Here is a 17,086-nt window from a genome sequence, read left to right as displayed (position 1 = left end):
GAGAGATAGATAGAGGGAGAGAGATAGAGAGGGAGAGAGCCAGAGAGGAGGTTTGTTTAAGGTCATGTTTAGACACATGATGTGTTATTGGTGCCAGGGGAGAAGGCAGAAGACAGTAAGTACTTGTTTGTGCAGAGTAAACCACTGCATCCCAAAAGACACCTCATTCCCTATATAGTGCACTACTTTAGACCAGAGCAAATGACACCTCATTCCCTATATAGTGCACTACTTCAGACCAGGGCAAATGACACCCCATTCCCTTTTTAGTGCACTACTTTAGACCAGAGCAAATGGCACCCCATTCCCTTTATAGTGCACTACTTCAGACCAGGGCAAATGGCACCCCATTCCCTATATAGTGCACTACTTCAGACCAGGGCCCATGTGTATAGCGTCGACAGCCCAGGCACTAACAGAAGGAAGCCTGGAACCAAAGTTAAAGTTGTTATTCAACATGTAACAATGTTAATTTAAAAAATGTAAATCTTGAAATCAGACGTCACTGAAATGATCTGAGAAGTGACGGAAAAGATGGGTCCATTTTGAACATCCATCCAGAGATGACCATACAGAAGGATGGATGGTCCTGAAGCTGTGTGAAATGGAACCCTGTTCCAGAGATGACCATACAGAAGGATGGATGGTCCTGAAGCTGTGTGAAATGGAACCCTGTTCCAGAGATGACCATACAGAAGGATGGATGGTCCTGAAGCTGTGAAATGGAACCCTGTTCCCTATATAGTGCACTACTTTAGACCAGACCCATTATGTGCTCTGGTCCAAAGTAGTGCACTACATACTAAATAAAAATGGGGTGCCAGACAGTGTTAAAGGTGTTGTCCACTGACATCATCTCCTCCAAAATGTGCCACTCTCGGGGGGGGCGGAGTTATTGTAATTAATGTGTCCAATCGGTACACCTGACCTAGTTATCCTGGCCAATCACTGTGCATGGAACCAGCCACTGGAAGTCAGCCCTGCCCACAAATACGCTCCTGGCTTTGTTTACACAGGAATGATTCCTTTTTATTTTTGTTTTCCCCAAATATCAGAGGAACAACACCTTTGGCGTTTTAACAAAACCTAGAAGACTGCTCAGTCCGGTATTCTACACTTCCCTCTTTCAACGATAACAAAAAACAAACATCATTTAGATCTTCAAATCGAGTAACGGACAGTGATTCATTCCTTTATCAAGTAACAGAACATTAAGTGCCAATAGGGAGTCAAACCAGTAGTGGAGTACGGAGGGAATAGAGAGCCAGACAGCAACACCTTCATCTACAACATGTAGAGTCATATCTGGCTGTTTCCAGTTACGGTGTGATCAGTCACGGTGTGATCAGTTACGGTGTGATCAGTTACGGGTGTGATCAGTTACGGGTGTGATCAGTTACGGGTGTGATCAGTTACGGTGTGATCAGTTACGGTGTGATCAGTTACGGGTGTGATCAGTTACGGTGTGATCAGTTACGGTGTGATCAGGACGGGTGTGATCAGTTACGGTGTGATCAGTTACGGTGTGATCAGTTACGGTGTGATCAGTTACGGTGTGATCAGTTACGGGTGTGATCAGTTACGGGTGTGATCAGTTACGGGTGTGATCAGTTACCGGTGTGATCAGTTACGGTGTGATCAGTTACGGTGTGATCAGTTACGGTGTGATCAGTTACGGTGTGATCAGTTACGGTGTGATCAGTTACGGTGTGATCAGTTACGGTGTGATCAGTTACGGTGTGATCAGTTACGGTGTGATCAGGACGGGTGTGATCAGTTACGGTGTGATCAGTTACGGGTGTGATCCCAAACGGCCAGAGGTCCTGGTCAAATGTAGTGTATTATATAGGGAATAGGGTGCCACCTGAGAAACAGACAGACACCCTTCACCAACAGAGAAAACAAACTGGATATCATAGAGAAGAAGAACAGAGAAGGAAGTGTGTGTGTGTGTGTGTGTAAAAGAGGAGTTTCACTTAGTCTGTGCTCATCAAATGGTCTATTGCAAAATCCATCAAAAAGTTTGACATTTCACACATTTTAAAAAGTCAAAATAGTATTTTTGACCGATAAATCAGTTTGCTATAAACCAGCAGCGAGCAGGGTGAGAACCCTAACCCTAACCTTGCAGCAGGGTGAGAACCCTAACCCTAACCCTAACCTTGCGAGCAGGGTGAGAACCCTAACCCTAACCCTAACCTTGCGAGCAGGGTGAGAACCCTAACCCTAACCTTGCGAGCAGGGTGAGAACCCTAACCCTAACCTTGCGAGCAGGGTGAGAACCCTAACCCTAACCTTGCGAGCAGGGTGAGAACCCTAACCCTAACCTTGCAGCAGGGTGAGAACAAAACAACTAAAGCCTTTAAACAGACAGACTGCATTGCAATGCGTTTTCCCTTTTCCTTTTTTTCACAAAACGCTCATCTGGTTTTAACGCGTCGGCACAAAAACTAAATTAGATTTTACCGGCTAATTTGCATAATTTGAAGGATTTCCCTGTAAATCCATGTGTTAATACAAAGGCTGATTTCCTGCTTTGTTCGACCCACACTCACGTTGTTCACTGATCGACGTGAACTGGGACAGGACCATAGAGATGGAGAGAGATCATTACTTGGGAAATAACACTATTTGCTTGGACTTTGCCACGGAGCGCTTCCACCATTTTAAAGTAGTCAACTGGACAGCGATTCCTATGAGATGGGAGCGATCGGTCAATGATCAGAGAGCATCGTCTTCTTCAAATTGGTTTGCTTAGTTTTGTAAATGGCACAACAAATGAATGACAAGATTTGGTTCAAGACCCCGGGCAATGCAGGTGGAGGTAAATCACTAATATTAGCGATACACTTTTTCAAACATAAAAAAAAAGAAAATGTACTACTTTAAAATGGTGATAGCCTCAATGGTGCTGCTCATGCTGTCACTGATGCCATAATGGGACAGATACAAAGCCGAGAACTCTATAAATAGGACCTAGCTTAGCCTGAGTGCCAGTCTGTTTGTGTCACCATGACAACTCCTTGTCACTCATAGTCATGCCAAAAATAATTGGCTTGACTAATAGCAATGAAGTTGGCATGAGCACGAACAGATCTGGGATCAGGTTAAACGTTTGCTTTGGTCAGTGAAACATTAGCCAATTCTTCTGTTTTCAGTGTTTTAGCATTTCACATCCCATAGAGCTGGGGTCATGTTCATCCGGGAACACCGAAGCAAAATGTTTCGCAGTGGAAGAGGAAAACAAGTTTGTTTTTCCGAGATGGCTCAGCTAGTCCCCGTCACGTTTTCTTCAGTTCGGTGCCTAATGAATACGGCCCTGGTCTGAGCTGAAACCAGCGAGCATCAGGTTAGCTGGATGTTTCAACCTCACCTTGGTTAGCAAAATGAAAACCAAAACATTGTTTTTTTTTGTTGCTTGAAGGCAGAGAGACAGTTCTTAAGTAGTGTGGACACAATGTTCGGGAAGGGGAGCAGGTTCGAGGGGTGAGAGAGAGTGTGTGCAACACAGCAGAACATTTAGCAACAATTAGGAACGCTCCTGGCTGTGAACACAGCCTCACTGGGGAATCATCGTCTTCAAGTTCAGTCTCAGATACCAGCAGCAGAGAGGAGCCACTGTAGTGAAGGAGGAGATGTCTAACTGGTCTGCTTGTACTGTGTTCTGCAGTAAGACCCTCCCCAGGGATAGACTCAAGCTCATCTCAGGTTTGGGCCAGGACAGACATAGCAGAGGAGGGGTTCAGCTCTAGACCAGGACAGACATAGCAGAGGAGGGGTTCAGCACTAGACCAGGACAGACATAGCAGAGGAGGGGTTCAGCACTAGACCAGGACAGAGCAGAGGAGGGGTTCAGCTCTAGACCAGGACAGACATAACAGAGGAGGGGTTCAGCTCTAGACCAGGACAGACATAACAGGAGGGGTTCAGCACTAGACCAGGACAGACATAACAGAGGACCAGGACAGACATAACAGGAGGGGTTCAGCACTGGACCAGGACATAACAGGAGGGGTTCAGCACTGGACCAGGACAGACATAACAGAGGAGGGGTTCAGCTCTAGACCAGGACAGACATAACAGAGGAGGGGTTCAGCACTAGACCAGGACAGAGCAGAGGAGGGGTTCAGCACTAGACCAGGACAGACATAACAGAGGAGGGGTTCAGCACTAGACCAGGACATAACAGAGGAGGGGTTCAGCACTAGACCAGGACATAGCAGAGGAGGGGTTCAGCACTAGACCAGGACAGACATAACAGAGGAGGGGTTCAGCACTAGACCAGGACATAACAGGAGGGGTTCATCTCTAGACCAGGACAGACATAACAGAGGAGGGGTTCAGCACTAGACCAGGACATAACAGAGGAGGGGTTCAGCTCTAGACCAGGACAGACATAGCAGAGGAGGGGTTCAGCACTAGACCAGGACAGAGCAGAGGAGGGGTTCAGCACTAGACCAGGACAGACATAACAGAACAGAGGAGGGGTTCAGCACTAGACCAGGACAGACATAACAGAGGAGGGGTTCAGCTCTAGACCAGGACAGACATAACAGAGGAGGGGTTCAGCACTAGACCAGGACAGAGCAGAGGAGGGGTTCAGCACTAGACCAGGACAGACATAACAGAGGAGTGGTTCAGCACTAGACCAGGACATAACAGGAGGGGTTCATCTCTAGACCAGGACAGACATAACAGAGGAGGGGTTCAGCACTAGACCAGGACATAACAGAGGAGGGGTTCAGCTCTAGACCAGGACAGACATAGCAGAGGAGGGGTTCAGCACTAGACCAGGACAGACATAACAGAGGACCAGGACAGAGCAGAGGAGGGGTTCAGCACTAGACCAGGACATAGCAGAGGAGGGGTTCAGCACTAGACCAGGACATAGCAGAGGAGGGGTTCAGCACTAGACCAGGACAGACATAACAGAGGAGGGGTTCAGCACTAGACCAGGACATAGCAGAGGAGGGGTTCAGCACTAGACCAGGACAGACATAACAGAGGAGGGGTTCAACACTAGACCAGGACAGACATAGCAGAGGAGGGGTTCAGCACTAGACCAGGACATAGCAGAGGAGGGGTTCAGCACTAGACCAGGACATAGCAGAGGAGGGGTTCAGCACTAGACCAGGACAGACATAACAGAACAGAGGAGGGGTTCAGCACTAGACCAGGACAGACATAACAGAGGAGGGGTTCAGCACTAGACCAGGACAGACATAACAGAGGAGGGGTTCAGCACTAGACCAGGACAGAGCAGAGGGGTTCAGCTCTAGACTAGGACAGACATAACAGAGGAGGGGTTCAGCACTAGACCAGGACATAACAGAGGAGGGGTTCAGCACTGGACCAGGACAGACATAACAGAGGAGGGGTTCAGCTCTAGACCAGGACATAACAGAGGAGGGGTTCAGCTCTAGACCAGGACAGAGGAGGGGTTCAGCACTAGACCAGGACATAACAGAGGGGGGGTTCAGCACTAGACCAGGACAGACATAACAGAGGAGGGGTTCAGCACTGGACCAGGACATAACAGAGGAGGGGTTCAGCACTAGACCAGGACAGAACAGAGGAGGGGTTCAACACTAGACCAGGACAGACATAATAGAGGAGGGGTTCAGCACTGGACCAGGACAGACATAACAGAGGAGGGGTTCAGCTCTAGACCAGGACATAACAGAGGAGGGGTTCAGCTCTAGACCAGGACAGAGGAGGGGTTCAGCACTAGACCAGGACATAACAGAGGGGGGGTTCAGCACTAGACCAGGACAGACATAACAGAGGAGGGGTTCAACACTGGACCAGGACATAACAGAGGAGGGGTTCAGCACTAGACCAGGACAGAACAGAGGAGGGGTTCAACACTAGACCAGGACAGACATAATAGAGGAGGGGTTCAGCACTGGACCAGGACATAACAGAGGAGGGGTTCAGCACTAGACCAGGACAGACATAATAGAGGAGGGGTTCAGCACTGGACCAGGACATAACAGAGGGGGGGTTCAGCACTAGACCAGGACATAACAGAGGAGGGGTTCAGCACTAGACCAGGACAGACATAACAGAGGAGGGGTTCAGCACTGGACCAGGACATAACAGAGGAGGGGTTCAGCACTAGACCAGGACAGAGGAGGGGTTCAGCACTGGACCAGGACATAACAGAGGAGGGGTTCAGCACTAGACCAGGACAGACATAACAGAGGAGGGGTTCAGCACTGGACCAGGACATAACAGAGGAGGGGTTCAGCACTAGACCAGGACAGAGGAGGGGTTCAACACTAGACCAGGACAGACATAACAGAGGAGGGGTTCAGCTCTAGACCAGGACAGAGGAGGGGTTCAGCACTAGACCAGGACAGACATAACAGAGGAGGGGTTCAGCTCTAGACCAGGACATAGCAGAGGAGGGGTTCAGCACTAGACCAGGACAGACATAGCAGAGGAGGGGTTCAGCACTAGACCAGGACAGAGGAGGGGTTCAGCTCTAGACCAGGACAGACATAGCAGAGGAGGGGTTCAGCACTAGACCAGGACAGACATAACAGAGGAGGGGTTCAGCACTAGACCAGGACAGAGGAGGGGTTCAGCACTAGACCAGGACAGACATAACAGAGGACCAGGACAGACTGTAGGTTTCACTTCAATGTTAAAGTCATTATGGATGGATGTGGAGTTTAGTTCTTGTTGTAGAACTTCATTCACAACTCAGTCGGTCATCAGTCTCCCTGTTGTTTATGCATGGTGGCACTGGAATAAATACCTTCCTTCCTTTATTCACAAATGAACGAGCGCACACACACACACACACACGCACACACACGCACACAGTAGAGAAGTGTGGTCAGCTCTGTGTTTCTGAGTATGCTCCAGGGCTGCTCCCACTACGCTGGACCACGGTAGCCATGGTAACCTCTGTGCTTTTATTCCCCATAGTCATCATCTGATGTGACCCCCCCCCCCACCCAGATGCAACCAATCACAGCCCGGGCTGCTGCTAGGCTCCTCCCGTCACACTGGCTCTGGGCGAGGCTTGGGTGGTGATGGTGGTCAAGGGGCTTCATGTGTGGTTGTTGCTATTGGCTAGTTGTCTCCTGGTGGGCGAGTCTCGTACCACCCTCTGGGCGGCACAGTGTGTGTGTACGGGCACGCCTCCTGGAAGACACACACAGTCCGGCTCGCTGAAGGTGTTGTGGCACAGAACACACCCCTTCTTCTGTGATACCAGGACGGGGCTCCTCCTCTGCTTCAACTGATGACACGACAACAAGGCCACAGTTACATCTCACCTTCGTCACGACTCAGCAGAACGTAGGAGCAATTACAAAGATTTAAAATCAGGAGAGCTTTGTCGTAAACACATAATGCAGAGTTGTGTGTGTGTGTTGTTGTTGTGAATGGGTAGATATTACTGCACTGTTGGAGCTAGAAACACAAGAATTTCGCTACATCCACAATAACATCTGCTGAACATGTGTGACCAAAACAAATGTGATTTGATTTTTTGTGTGTGTGTGTGTGTGTGCGCGCGCAGTGTGTGTGTCGCGTCGTTCCAATCTCACCCTGTCGTGCTGCAGCTGTAGGTTCTCTGACCTCGCCAGCCCCAGTGCAACCTGGGAGGTGCGGCAGGCGTGCATACTCCCCCGCAGGGCGCGTCCGAGGAACGGGCGAAGCAGCTGCAGGGACCAGCCTTCAGGAAGCAGGTCCAGCACGCGCACAGCGTCGAACACCTCCCCGTGCCGGTTTAACAGGTCCACCGCTGCCATCTCCAGCTCCCCGGTGACCGTACTACTGGGAAGGTCCCGGTCCAGATAGACCCCCAGGAGGAGGTGGAAGAGGCTCTGCTGGTAGGCCGGGTCCCGGGAGGCGGAACCCCACACGCAGTAGGCCTCAGCAGCGGGGAAGTCTTTGAGCTGGTGCACCAGGATGTGTAACGCCTTATCGTGCTCCTCTAGTTTCCCGTGGAGCGTGGCTCTCTCCAGAAACAACTGGTCACATTCCTGGATCTTACCTGAGTGAGGGGGAGACAGAGCCATAGGTTATGGTAGGTTATAACCATGTCATCGTGGATAAAACCAGGGTTATAGCAGGTTATAACCATGTCATCGTGGATAAAACCAGGGTTATAGCGGGTTATAACCATGTCATCGTGGATAAAACCAGGGTTATAGCAGGTTATAACCATGTCATCGTGGATAAAACCAGGGTTATAGTAGGTTATAACCACGTCATCGTGGATAAAACCAGGGTTATAGTAGGTTATAACCATGTCATCGTGGATTAACCCAGGGTTATAGCAGGTTATAACCATGTCATCGTGGATAAAACCAGGGTTATAGCAGGTTATAACCACGTCATCGTGGATAAAACCAGGGTTATAGTAGGTTATAACCATGTCATGGATAAAACCAGGGTCATAGCAGGTTATAACCACGTCATCATGGATAAAACCAGGGTTATAGCAGGTTATAACCATGTCATCGTGGATAAAACCAGGGTTATAGCAGGTTATAACCACGTCATCATGGATAAAACCAGGGTTATAGCAGGTTATAACCACGTCATCATGGATAAAACCAGGGTCATAGCAGATTATAGACATTCTGTCCTTTTTGGAGGACCCCATTATTCTGCCAGGAAACTAAATGTAGTGTATTGGTATTATCTCATGTTTAAACAGGAAACCAGGGTCATAGCAGGTTATAACCACGTCATCATGGATAAAACCAGGGTTATAGCAGGTTATAACCACGTCATCATGGATAAAACCAGGGTTATAGCAGGTTATAACCATGTCATGGATAAAACCAGGGTCATAGCAGATTATAGACATTCTGTCCTTTTTGGAGGACCCCATTATTCTGCCAGGAAACTAAATGTAGTGTATTGGTATTATCTCATGTTTAAACAGGAACAATACTTCAACTGGACGAGATCAAACTAAAATGTTGTTTAAAACGTGGAAATCAACAACATTGGCCACATCCAAAATTACACCCCATTCCTGATGTAGTGCACTACTTTTGACCTGAGCCCTGTATACGGAATAGGGTGTAATTTGGGACACATTGACAATGGACAGCTCACCCAGTAGTAGTTGGACGCGGTACAGGCTGGACTCCCTGAGGAGGAGCTGGAGTTTGTCCCGGGCTACTGACACCTGTTGGTCCACTGGGGGGGACTGAGACAGGAGAGACAGGACTCTGTCTGTGTACTGCACTGCCAGGTGGGTGTGGAGCTTCTCTTTCTACAGAGAGACAGAGTTACATACAGTAGACAGAGTTACATACAGTAGACAGAGAGTTACATACAGTAGACAAAGACAGACAGCGAGAGAGAGACAGAGAGTTACATACAGTAGACAGAGACAGACAGCGAGAGAGAGACAGAGAGTTACATACAGTAGACAGAGAGAAAGAGAGAGACAGCGAGACAGAGAGAGAGCGAGAGACAGCGAGAGACAGCGAGACAGCGAGAGACAAACAGACAGAGAGAGACAGCGAGACAGTGAGAGACAAACAGACAGAGAGAGACAGCGAGACAGAGAGAGAGCGAGAGACAGAGAGAGACAGCGAGAGACAAACAGACAGAGAGAGACAGCGAGACAGCGAGAGACAAACAGACAGAGAGAGACAGCGAGACAGAGAGAGAGCGAGAGACAGAGAGAGACAGCGAGAGAAACAGACAGAGAGAGACAGCGAGACAGCGAGAGACAGCGAGAGACAGCGAGACAGCGAGAGACAGCGAGAGACAGAGAGAGACAGAGAGACAGCGAGAGAAACAGACAGAGAGACAAACAGACAGAGACAAACAGACAGAGACAAACAGACAGAGACAAACAGACAGACAGAGAGCAGTAAAGACCAAGCGCCAGGGGATAGTTGAAGGAGGTAAATCGTGGAGTATGGAATATGTTCTGAAGTCCTGTGTATGTTCTGACCTGTATCCGTCGGCCCAGCACCAGGTGTTCCAGGTAGAGCAGCAGAGCCTGGCTGTGTTTCCCCAGGTACGTGATGACGTCGTCTGGGTTCACCTGGTCCTTCTGCTCCTTAACCTGGTCCTGACCCACCGGCCTCCTGGTGAAGATCTGCACCCCTATCTACAGAGACCACAGATAAACACCCGTAGAATTACAATGAGGAGAGTCTTCTTTACTCCTGCGGGTATATCCAAAATGGCCGGCAGTCGACATCATCACTTAGTTTCTGCTACAACTTAGGGCCCTGGTCAAAAGTAGTATAGAATATAGGGCCCTGGTCAAAAGTAGTATACAATATAGGGATTAAGGTGCCATTTGGAAACGCAGACAGAACCGTACCGTCTGGTCTCTCTGCAGGGCCCAGTCCGCATATTTCCACACCAGGTCCGGGTTGGAACAGAAACCCAGGAAGTCCACAATGTACTCATACAGGTCAGACCTGGTAGAGTCCTGAAGGTCCCCATTCACTATCCGCACCCACAACTACAGGAGGAGAGACAGACATGCATCTTACAACCCCATAGACATTTCATTACAATTCATATTAAATTAATAATCAAGATAATGGATTGGATTTATAGGGCTTTTCATCCTAGGTGCTCAAAATAAAGTAGTGTACAGTAGTAGCATGTTTACCTGTAGAGCAGCTGAATCCTGTCCGTTGTAATGGTAGAGGAGGCCTAGTGCAAAGTACCTGATGCACAGGAGAAAGATAAAATAAAAAACACACTCATTACACACTTTAAAGGCAATAGCATAGCAGGCTACTTTGAACGCAATATCTTAGTGCCCACTAGGCTAACCATAGTAGTGCCCACTAGACTGGGCTAGCTGTCGTACCGGCTGGGCAAGGCTAGCTGCAGTACCCGCTAGGCAAGGCTAGCTGCCGTACCCGCTAGGCTAGGCTAGCTGTCGTACCCGCTAGGCTAGGCTAGCTGCCGTACCCGCTAGGCTAGCTGCAGTACCCACTAGGCTAGCTGCAGTACCCACTTGTGGTGTTTCTCTAGCCAGGGGGCGCTGTCTGCCAGTAAACAGGCATTGGGGGAGGCCAGCAGGTCCAGAAGACTCTCGTGGTCCTGCTCAGCGTACAGCTTCAACAGAGCCGTGTCCACATCCTCCCGGCAGCCGTTAGCCCCCTCCGTGCTTCGCACCTCACCCAGGTACGTGATGAGGAACCTAGAATAATAATAATTATAATAATAATTATAATTATAATAAATAATAATAATAATTATAATAATAATAATAATAATAATTATTATTATTATTATAATAATAATAGCCATTTAGCAGGCACTTTATTCTGTATTTTACGTACAGATGGTCCTGGGAATCAAACCAACTATTATGGGGGTTGCAAACATCATACTCTGCCAACTGAGCTACAGAGGACCACATCTCTTACCTCTTGCACCTCTGGACCTTGTCCTGGTCCCCCTGCGCCAGGTGGTTGAGGTCGGCGAACCCGTGGAGCGCCGGGTGGCAGCGGGCGAAGGAGGAGGAGGCCGGGAGGAGGAGAGGGTAGAGGGAGATCAACTCCCGGACGTCCAACTGACCTGTCCTGAAGTGTTCTTTCGCTTCGAGAAACTGAAGCTGTCCAAACTGTATGAATCCTGCTTGCTGGAGGATTCTTCTGTGCAATATCTGAGGAGGAGGGGTGAGGGGGGGTATCATGAAAGAGAACGTTAAAGATGCATCACATCTCATCCCTCTTATTCTATATTTTACATTTCATAAGGACACAATCACCCCAGTTAAATGAGTCACCTGGGAACACACGATGCATCACTGTCACAATAACTCCCTGGGCTGTACTCACAAAAGACCAAAATAAACTATAGAAATAAACTTTTTTTTTGTTATTTAAAAAAAATTATGACCCCCCTTTTCTCCAATTTTGTGGTATCCAATTGGTAGTTACAGTCTTGTCCCATTGCTGCATCTCCCGTACGGACTCAGGAGAGGCGAAGTTCGAGAGCCGTGCGTCCCCCAAAACACAACCCTGCCAAGCCGCACTGCTTCTCGACACAATGCCCACTTAACCTGGAAGCCAGCCGCACCAATGTGCCGGAGGAAACGCCGTAGACCTGGCGACCGTGTCAGCTTGCATTGCGTCCGGCCTGCCACAGGAATCACAATGGGACAAGAACATCCCTGCCCGGCCAAACCCTCCCCTAACCCGGACGACGCTGGGCCAATTGTGCGCCGCCCCATGGGTCTCCCGGTTGCAGTCGGCTGCGACACAGTCTGGACTTGCGCTGGCTTAGACCCCTGCTCCTCTAGTGGCACAGCCTTAGACCCCTGCTCTACTAGTGGCACAGCTAGTGCTGCCTTAGACCACTGCTCCACTAGTGGCACAGCTAGCGCTGCCTTAGACCCCTGCTCCACTAGTGGCACAGCCTTAGACCCCTGCTCTACTAGTGGCACAGCTAGTGCTGCCTTAGACCCCTGCTCCACTAGTGGCACAGCCTTAGACCCCTGCTCCACTAGTGGCACAGCTAGCGCTGCCTTAGACCACTGCTCCACTAGTGGCACAGCTAGCGCTGCCTTAGACCACTGCTCCACTAGTGACACAGCTAGCGCTGCCTTAGACCACTGCTCCTCTAGTGACACAGCTAGCGCTGCCTTAGACCACTGCTCCACTAGTGACACAGCTAGCGCTGCCTTAGACCACTGCTCCTCTAGTGACACAGCTAGCGCTGCCTTAGACCACTGCTCCACTAGTGACACAGCTAGCGCTGCCTTAGACCACTGCTCCACTAGTGGCACAGCTAGCGATGCCTTAGACCACTGCTCCTCTAGTGACACAGCTAGCGCTGCCTTAGACCACTGCTCCACTAGTGGCACAGCTAGCGCTGCCTTAGACCACTGCTCCACTAGTGACACAGCTAGCGCTGCCTTAGACCACTGCTCCACTAGTGGCACAGCTAGCGATGCCTTAGACCACTGCTCCTCTAGTGACACAGCTAGCGCTGCCTTAGACCACTGCTCCTCTAGTGACACAGCTAGCGCTGCCTTAGACCACTGCTCCTCTAGTGACACAGCTAGCGCTGCCTTAGACCACTGCTCCTCTAGGGAGGCCTAGAAATCAGCCTTTTGATCATCTGTTTTCAGCTAGTGGAGAGTATTGACAAGCTCTCTAGCAGAAACACTATTTGTGGCAGACAGTCTGTACCTGGAACTTGTCTTTGGGAATGTTCCTCCTGGCTCCCTCAGTCAGAGCCAGGGCCTCCTCCACTCTGTGTCCAGCTAGCAGCTCCTGAATCTGTCTCTCCAGGGGTAGGGGCACCAGCACGTACACAGCCTTAGTGGAGGCCAGAACCACCTTACCTATAGGGACAGAGACAGTTAGGGACAGAGACAGGGGACAGAGACAGTTAGGAACAGAGACAGGGGACAGGGACAGTTAGGAACAGAGACACAGTTAGGGACAGAGACACAGTTAGGGACAGAGACAGGGACACAGTTAGGGACAGAGACAGTTAGAGACAGGGACACAGTTAGGGACAGAGACAGTTAGGGACAGAGACAGTTAGGGACAGAGACAGTTAGGGACAGAGACACAGTTAGGGACAGAGACACAGTTAGGGACAGAGACACAGTTAGGGACAGAGACACAGTTAGGGACAGAGACACAGTTAGGGACAGAGACACAGTTAGGGACAGAGACACAGTTAGGGACAGAGACACAGTTAGGGACAGAGACAGGTACACAGTTCGGGACAGGGGTAGGGGCACCAGAACATACACAACTTTAGAGGAGGCCAGAACCAGCTTACCTACAAACCACCGACAGGGACTGGTCACAGTTAGGTTTAGGGACAGGTTTAGGGACACGGAGGGGTCAGGGTTAGGGACACAGACAGGTCAGGGACAAAGACAGGTCAGGGACACAGACAGGTCAGGGACACAGACAGGTCAGGGACACAGACAGGTCAGGGTTAGGGACACAGACAAGTCAGGGTTAGGGACACAGACAGGTCAGGGTTAGGGACACAGACAGGTCAGGGTTAGGGACACAGACAGGTCAGGGTTAGGGACACAGACAGGTCAGGGTTAGGGACACAGACAGGGTCACCATCTCTTCAGCCATAGATACTGTAGACATAGGTCTACTGAGGTAAGCCAACAAGGCTAGACATTTAGACTAGTGTAGGGGAGCCATGTTGGCACCTTCAAAGTCCTGTAGGATGTGTCCGTCTCTGAAGGAGAGGGTCTGTTTGAGCTGCTGGTCCAGCATACTGTGGATGGTGACGAAGCCCTCGTCTAGCGCCACCACATAGGGAAAACACACAGCCGCTCCCATCACACTCTCTGACCAGTTCACTGGAGCACGCTGGGATATACCCTCTGCATTGGCAAACATACCTGAGAGAGAGACACAGAGAGAGAGACACAGAGAGAGAAAGAGAGAGAAGAGAGAGAGAGACACAGAGAGAGAGACACAGAGAGAGAGACACAGAGAGAGAGACACAGAGAGAGAGACACAGAGAGAGAGAGAGAGAGAGAGCGAGAGAATACGTCACTAGTGATATGTTAGTAATAAGATCTACTGATAAACAATACAGCTGCTGTTGTAATGACTCACCCAGGCCACCAGGGGCAGCCAAGAGGAACTCCTCCCTGCCGATCCTCTTGACTATGGGCTTCCTCTCCTCGCTGTCATAGGGAAACAGGTCCTGCGCGGCCCCTGTGCTGTAGTTAAGGATCATGTACTGCGTGGAGAGGGCCAGGCACAGGAAGTAACCGTCCAGACTGACCGCACACGGCTGCTCCGGCGTGTTGACCTCTTTCACCAGCTGCACCCTGTCCTCGTAAACCATGTATATCTGTACGGTGCGCCGCCGGGCCGAGAGCACCCCGATCTCCACGCAGAACGGGTCCCCGTTCACCGGGTTCTCGTTGACGCAGAACGCGGCCACGCCCTTAATCTTGGCCCCGCCCGAAGGCACGGGTTCTAAGGTGATCATGTCAATAACACTAACTGTAGCGTCACAGAGCACAATGATGCGCTCTAACGCTGACGCGGCCTTCAGGGCCTCCACGGGCTTTTTCAGGCCCAGGTACTTGAACAGCAGCTTCTGGACGGTGTAGGATAGCATCCCCTTGGTCGTGGCATGCTCCTCTAGCAGGAAGTGATGTATGAAGCAGTCGTTGGTGCCCACGTACAGGTGCTTGCCGCAGCACTCAATGCACTCAATGTTGATGCGGGCCTTGTCTCCCATCAGGAGCTCCCGCTCCACGGCAGGGACCAGCTCAAATGCCTTCACACTCATCTTGAAGGCACAGCACACATCTACTGCAAGAGAGGAGGAGATCAGGTCAACACAGACATTGCCTGCAAGAGGAGGAGGAGATCAGGTCAACACAGACATCTACTGCAAGAGAGGAGGAGATCAGGTCAACACAGACATCGCCTGCAAGAGGAGGAGGAGATCAGGTCAACACAGACATCTCCTGCAAGAGAGGAGGAGATCAGGTCAACACAGACATCTACTGCAAGAGTCAGGACGGTAAGATCAGGAGAGGAGGAGATCAGGTCAACACAGACATCTCCTGCAAGAGAGGAGGAGATCAGGTCAACACAGACATCTCCTGTAAGAGCAGAGGGGATCAGATCAACACACTGTGGATGCGTCCCGATTCTCCACCCTTTTCCCAAAGTGTGCACTTGCACACTTACAGATTATTTCTGTAACAATGGTGGAAATTTCCTTCAGCCAATGCTTTTAAATCCATGCACACTTTGGGAGAAGGGTGGATAATTGGGATCCTGTAAGTGCAAAGAAACAGTCTTTCCAATAATATTTTACAAACTCTCACTGAAAGTCCCAATTCCAAGGCTAGTGTGGAATCAGTAGGAGCAGGAACTTTTCCTGATCACGTGAACGGACGTGGAAAAACTCTAGGGCCTAACTAGTTAGCTAGGAGGATACCGCAATAATGGTACAACTAGAGACTTCTAGCAATTATCACTTGACAGTTAGCCATCATGCTAGCTAGCCTAGCTGGCAACAAACCATCATTTCTAGAGAAATTCTGGGGCACTTTGATTAGCAAACCCAGAGCCAAAAATGGGTTAGGGTTACCTAAATGACCTAGCAACATCATGCAAATATTGACTATCCGTTGTGGAAGTAGAGCAATGACTGAAGTAAAGTAAGCTCTCCAGCTAATGTTAACCAGTTTTAGCAGCTAGCTAGCTAGCTGACTGGCTGTATGTAACAAGCTACTAAGCAATGACTCAGGCTGTCATTATTGGCAAATCGGTGCTGCTGTTTACTGTACAAACCTTTCAAAAGCAGCGATTTACATGTCCATACAAAGACGATAGCTAGAAGCTGTCATACCACCAGCCGTAGCCACTGCATATCTAGTATAGGAGACGCCGATGTACCACGGCCTTCCTGTCTTTTCACTTCTCAATCTCTCCACTCCCTTCGCTGCTAACTGCTTGCTAACCGCTAGGGAGAGCTGCCGCTACGTTTTCAGATCGAAGAAGGTCATGAGGAGGTTGTGCTTCCTGTTTACAATGCATTGGGGCAATATATGCATATATTGACAAAATACATGTCTTTCCGCCCTAAAAATGGGAGTTGTTGTCCACAAAGCGGCAGTGCGGGCTGTTTAGCTTCCAACTATCCTTTCTTTGGATTAGTGGAACTTATATTCGATCAAATAAACCTCACGTTGCAAATAAGACATTCATTTTATTTTGACCAATTTGTTGACTAACACTCCTTGACCTCCACACAAAAACTCCTTGCTTGGTGGGCGAAAAAACGGCACCTGCTGGAGGGAGACAGATTTTCTTCCTGGTTGGTGGGAGGAGCAATAGAAGGATGGGCTCATTGTAATGGCTGGAATGGAGTTCATGGAACGGGGTCAAACACGGAGTTTCTATGTGTTTTGTCCCGTTCTATGGCTCCATTCCAGACATTACAATGAGCCCCTCCTCCTATAGCTCCTCCCACCATCCTCCTCGTGAGTATGCAATTGAGATTCTCCCAGACATTAAAACCAGATTGGGGACTAAAGAGCCTGCCAGCTTGTTGTCCTAACAAACGGAAATGAGTTACCTGTGGTTCCTTCAGCCATTCCTTATCC

At 49.7% G+C, this 17,086-nt stretch overlaps 1 protein-coding gene and 1 long non-coding RNA gene across 3 annotated transcripts; both read right to left on the bottom strand.

Moving 5' to 3' along the window:
• Positions 1–905: 905 nt before the first annotated feature.
• Positions 906–5,080, bottom strand: LOC118965202. The gene is made up of 2 exons (XR_005052468.1): positions 2,328–5,080; positions 906–2,124 (listed from the first exon to the last, which is right to left on the bottom strand). It is a non-coding gene; the product is annotated as an uncharacterized LOC118965202 (long non-coding RNA).
• Positions 5,081–5,153: 73 nt separating this feature from the next.
• On the bottom strand, positions 5,154–16,722 carry LOC110527158 (transforming growth factor-beta receptor-associated protein 1 homolog). Of its 2 annotated transcripts, none has more exons than XM_036981954.1 (12): positions 16,272–16,722; positions 14,568–15,275; positions 14,153–14,347; positions 13,155–13,309; positions 11,385–11,623; positions 10,970–11,155; positions 10,616–10,673; positions 10,319–10,462; positions 9,941–10,099; positions 9,088–9,247; positions 7,563–8,011; positions 5,154–7,252 (listed from the first exon to the last, which is right to left on the bottom strand). In XM_036981954.1, exons 2-12 carry the CDS (start codon positions 15,253–15,255, stop codon positions 7,061–7,063), a joined length of 2,625 nt encoding a protein of 874 aa, XP_036837849.1. In that variant the 5' UTR covers positions 15,256–15,275; positions 16,272–16,722; the 3' UTR covers positions 5,154–7,060. The 2 variants fall into 2 exon arrangements, with proteins under 2 accessions (XP_036837849.1, XP_036837848.1); XM_036981953.1 differs by having other exon boundaries at positions 14,568–15,278; positions 16,272–16,721.
• Positions 16,723–17,086: the final 364 nt, after the last annotated feature.

Source organism: Oncorhynchus mykiss, chromosome 7, assembly GCF_013265735.2.
Source record: "Oncorhynchus mykiss isolate Arlee chromosome 7, USDA_OmykA_1.1, whole genome shotgun sequence".
In the NCBI taxonomy this organism is placed as follows: Eukaryota; Metazoa; Chordata; class Actinopteri; order Salmoniformes; family Salmonidae; genus Oncorhynchus; species Oncorhynchus mykiss.
This window is presented reverse-complemented; position numbering and strand designations above follow the sequence as displayed.

Coding starts and splice junctions, on each gene's coding strand:
- LOC110527158 (XM_036981954.1), bottom strand. CDS start 15,255: ATGAGTGTGAAGGCATTTGAGCTGGTCCCTGCCGTGGAGCGGGAGCTC. Junction 8,012..9,087: donor CCGCGTCCAACTACTACTGG/GTGAGCTGTCCA, acceptor CCCCTCACTCAG/GTAAGATCCAGGAATGTGAC. Junction 7,253..7,562: donor TACAGCTGCAGCACGACAGG/GTGAGATTGGAA, acceptor TCGTGTCATCAG/TTGAAGCAGAGGAGGAGCCC.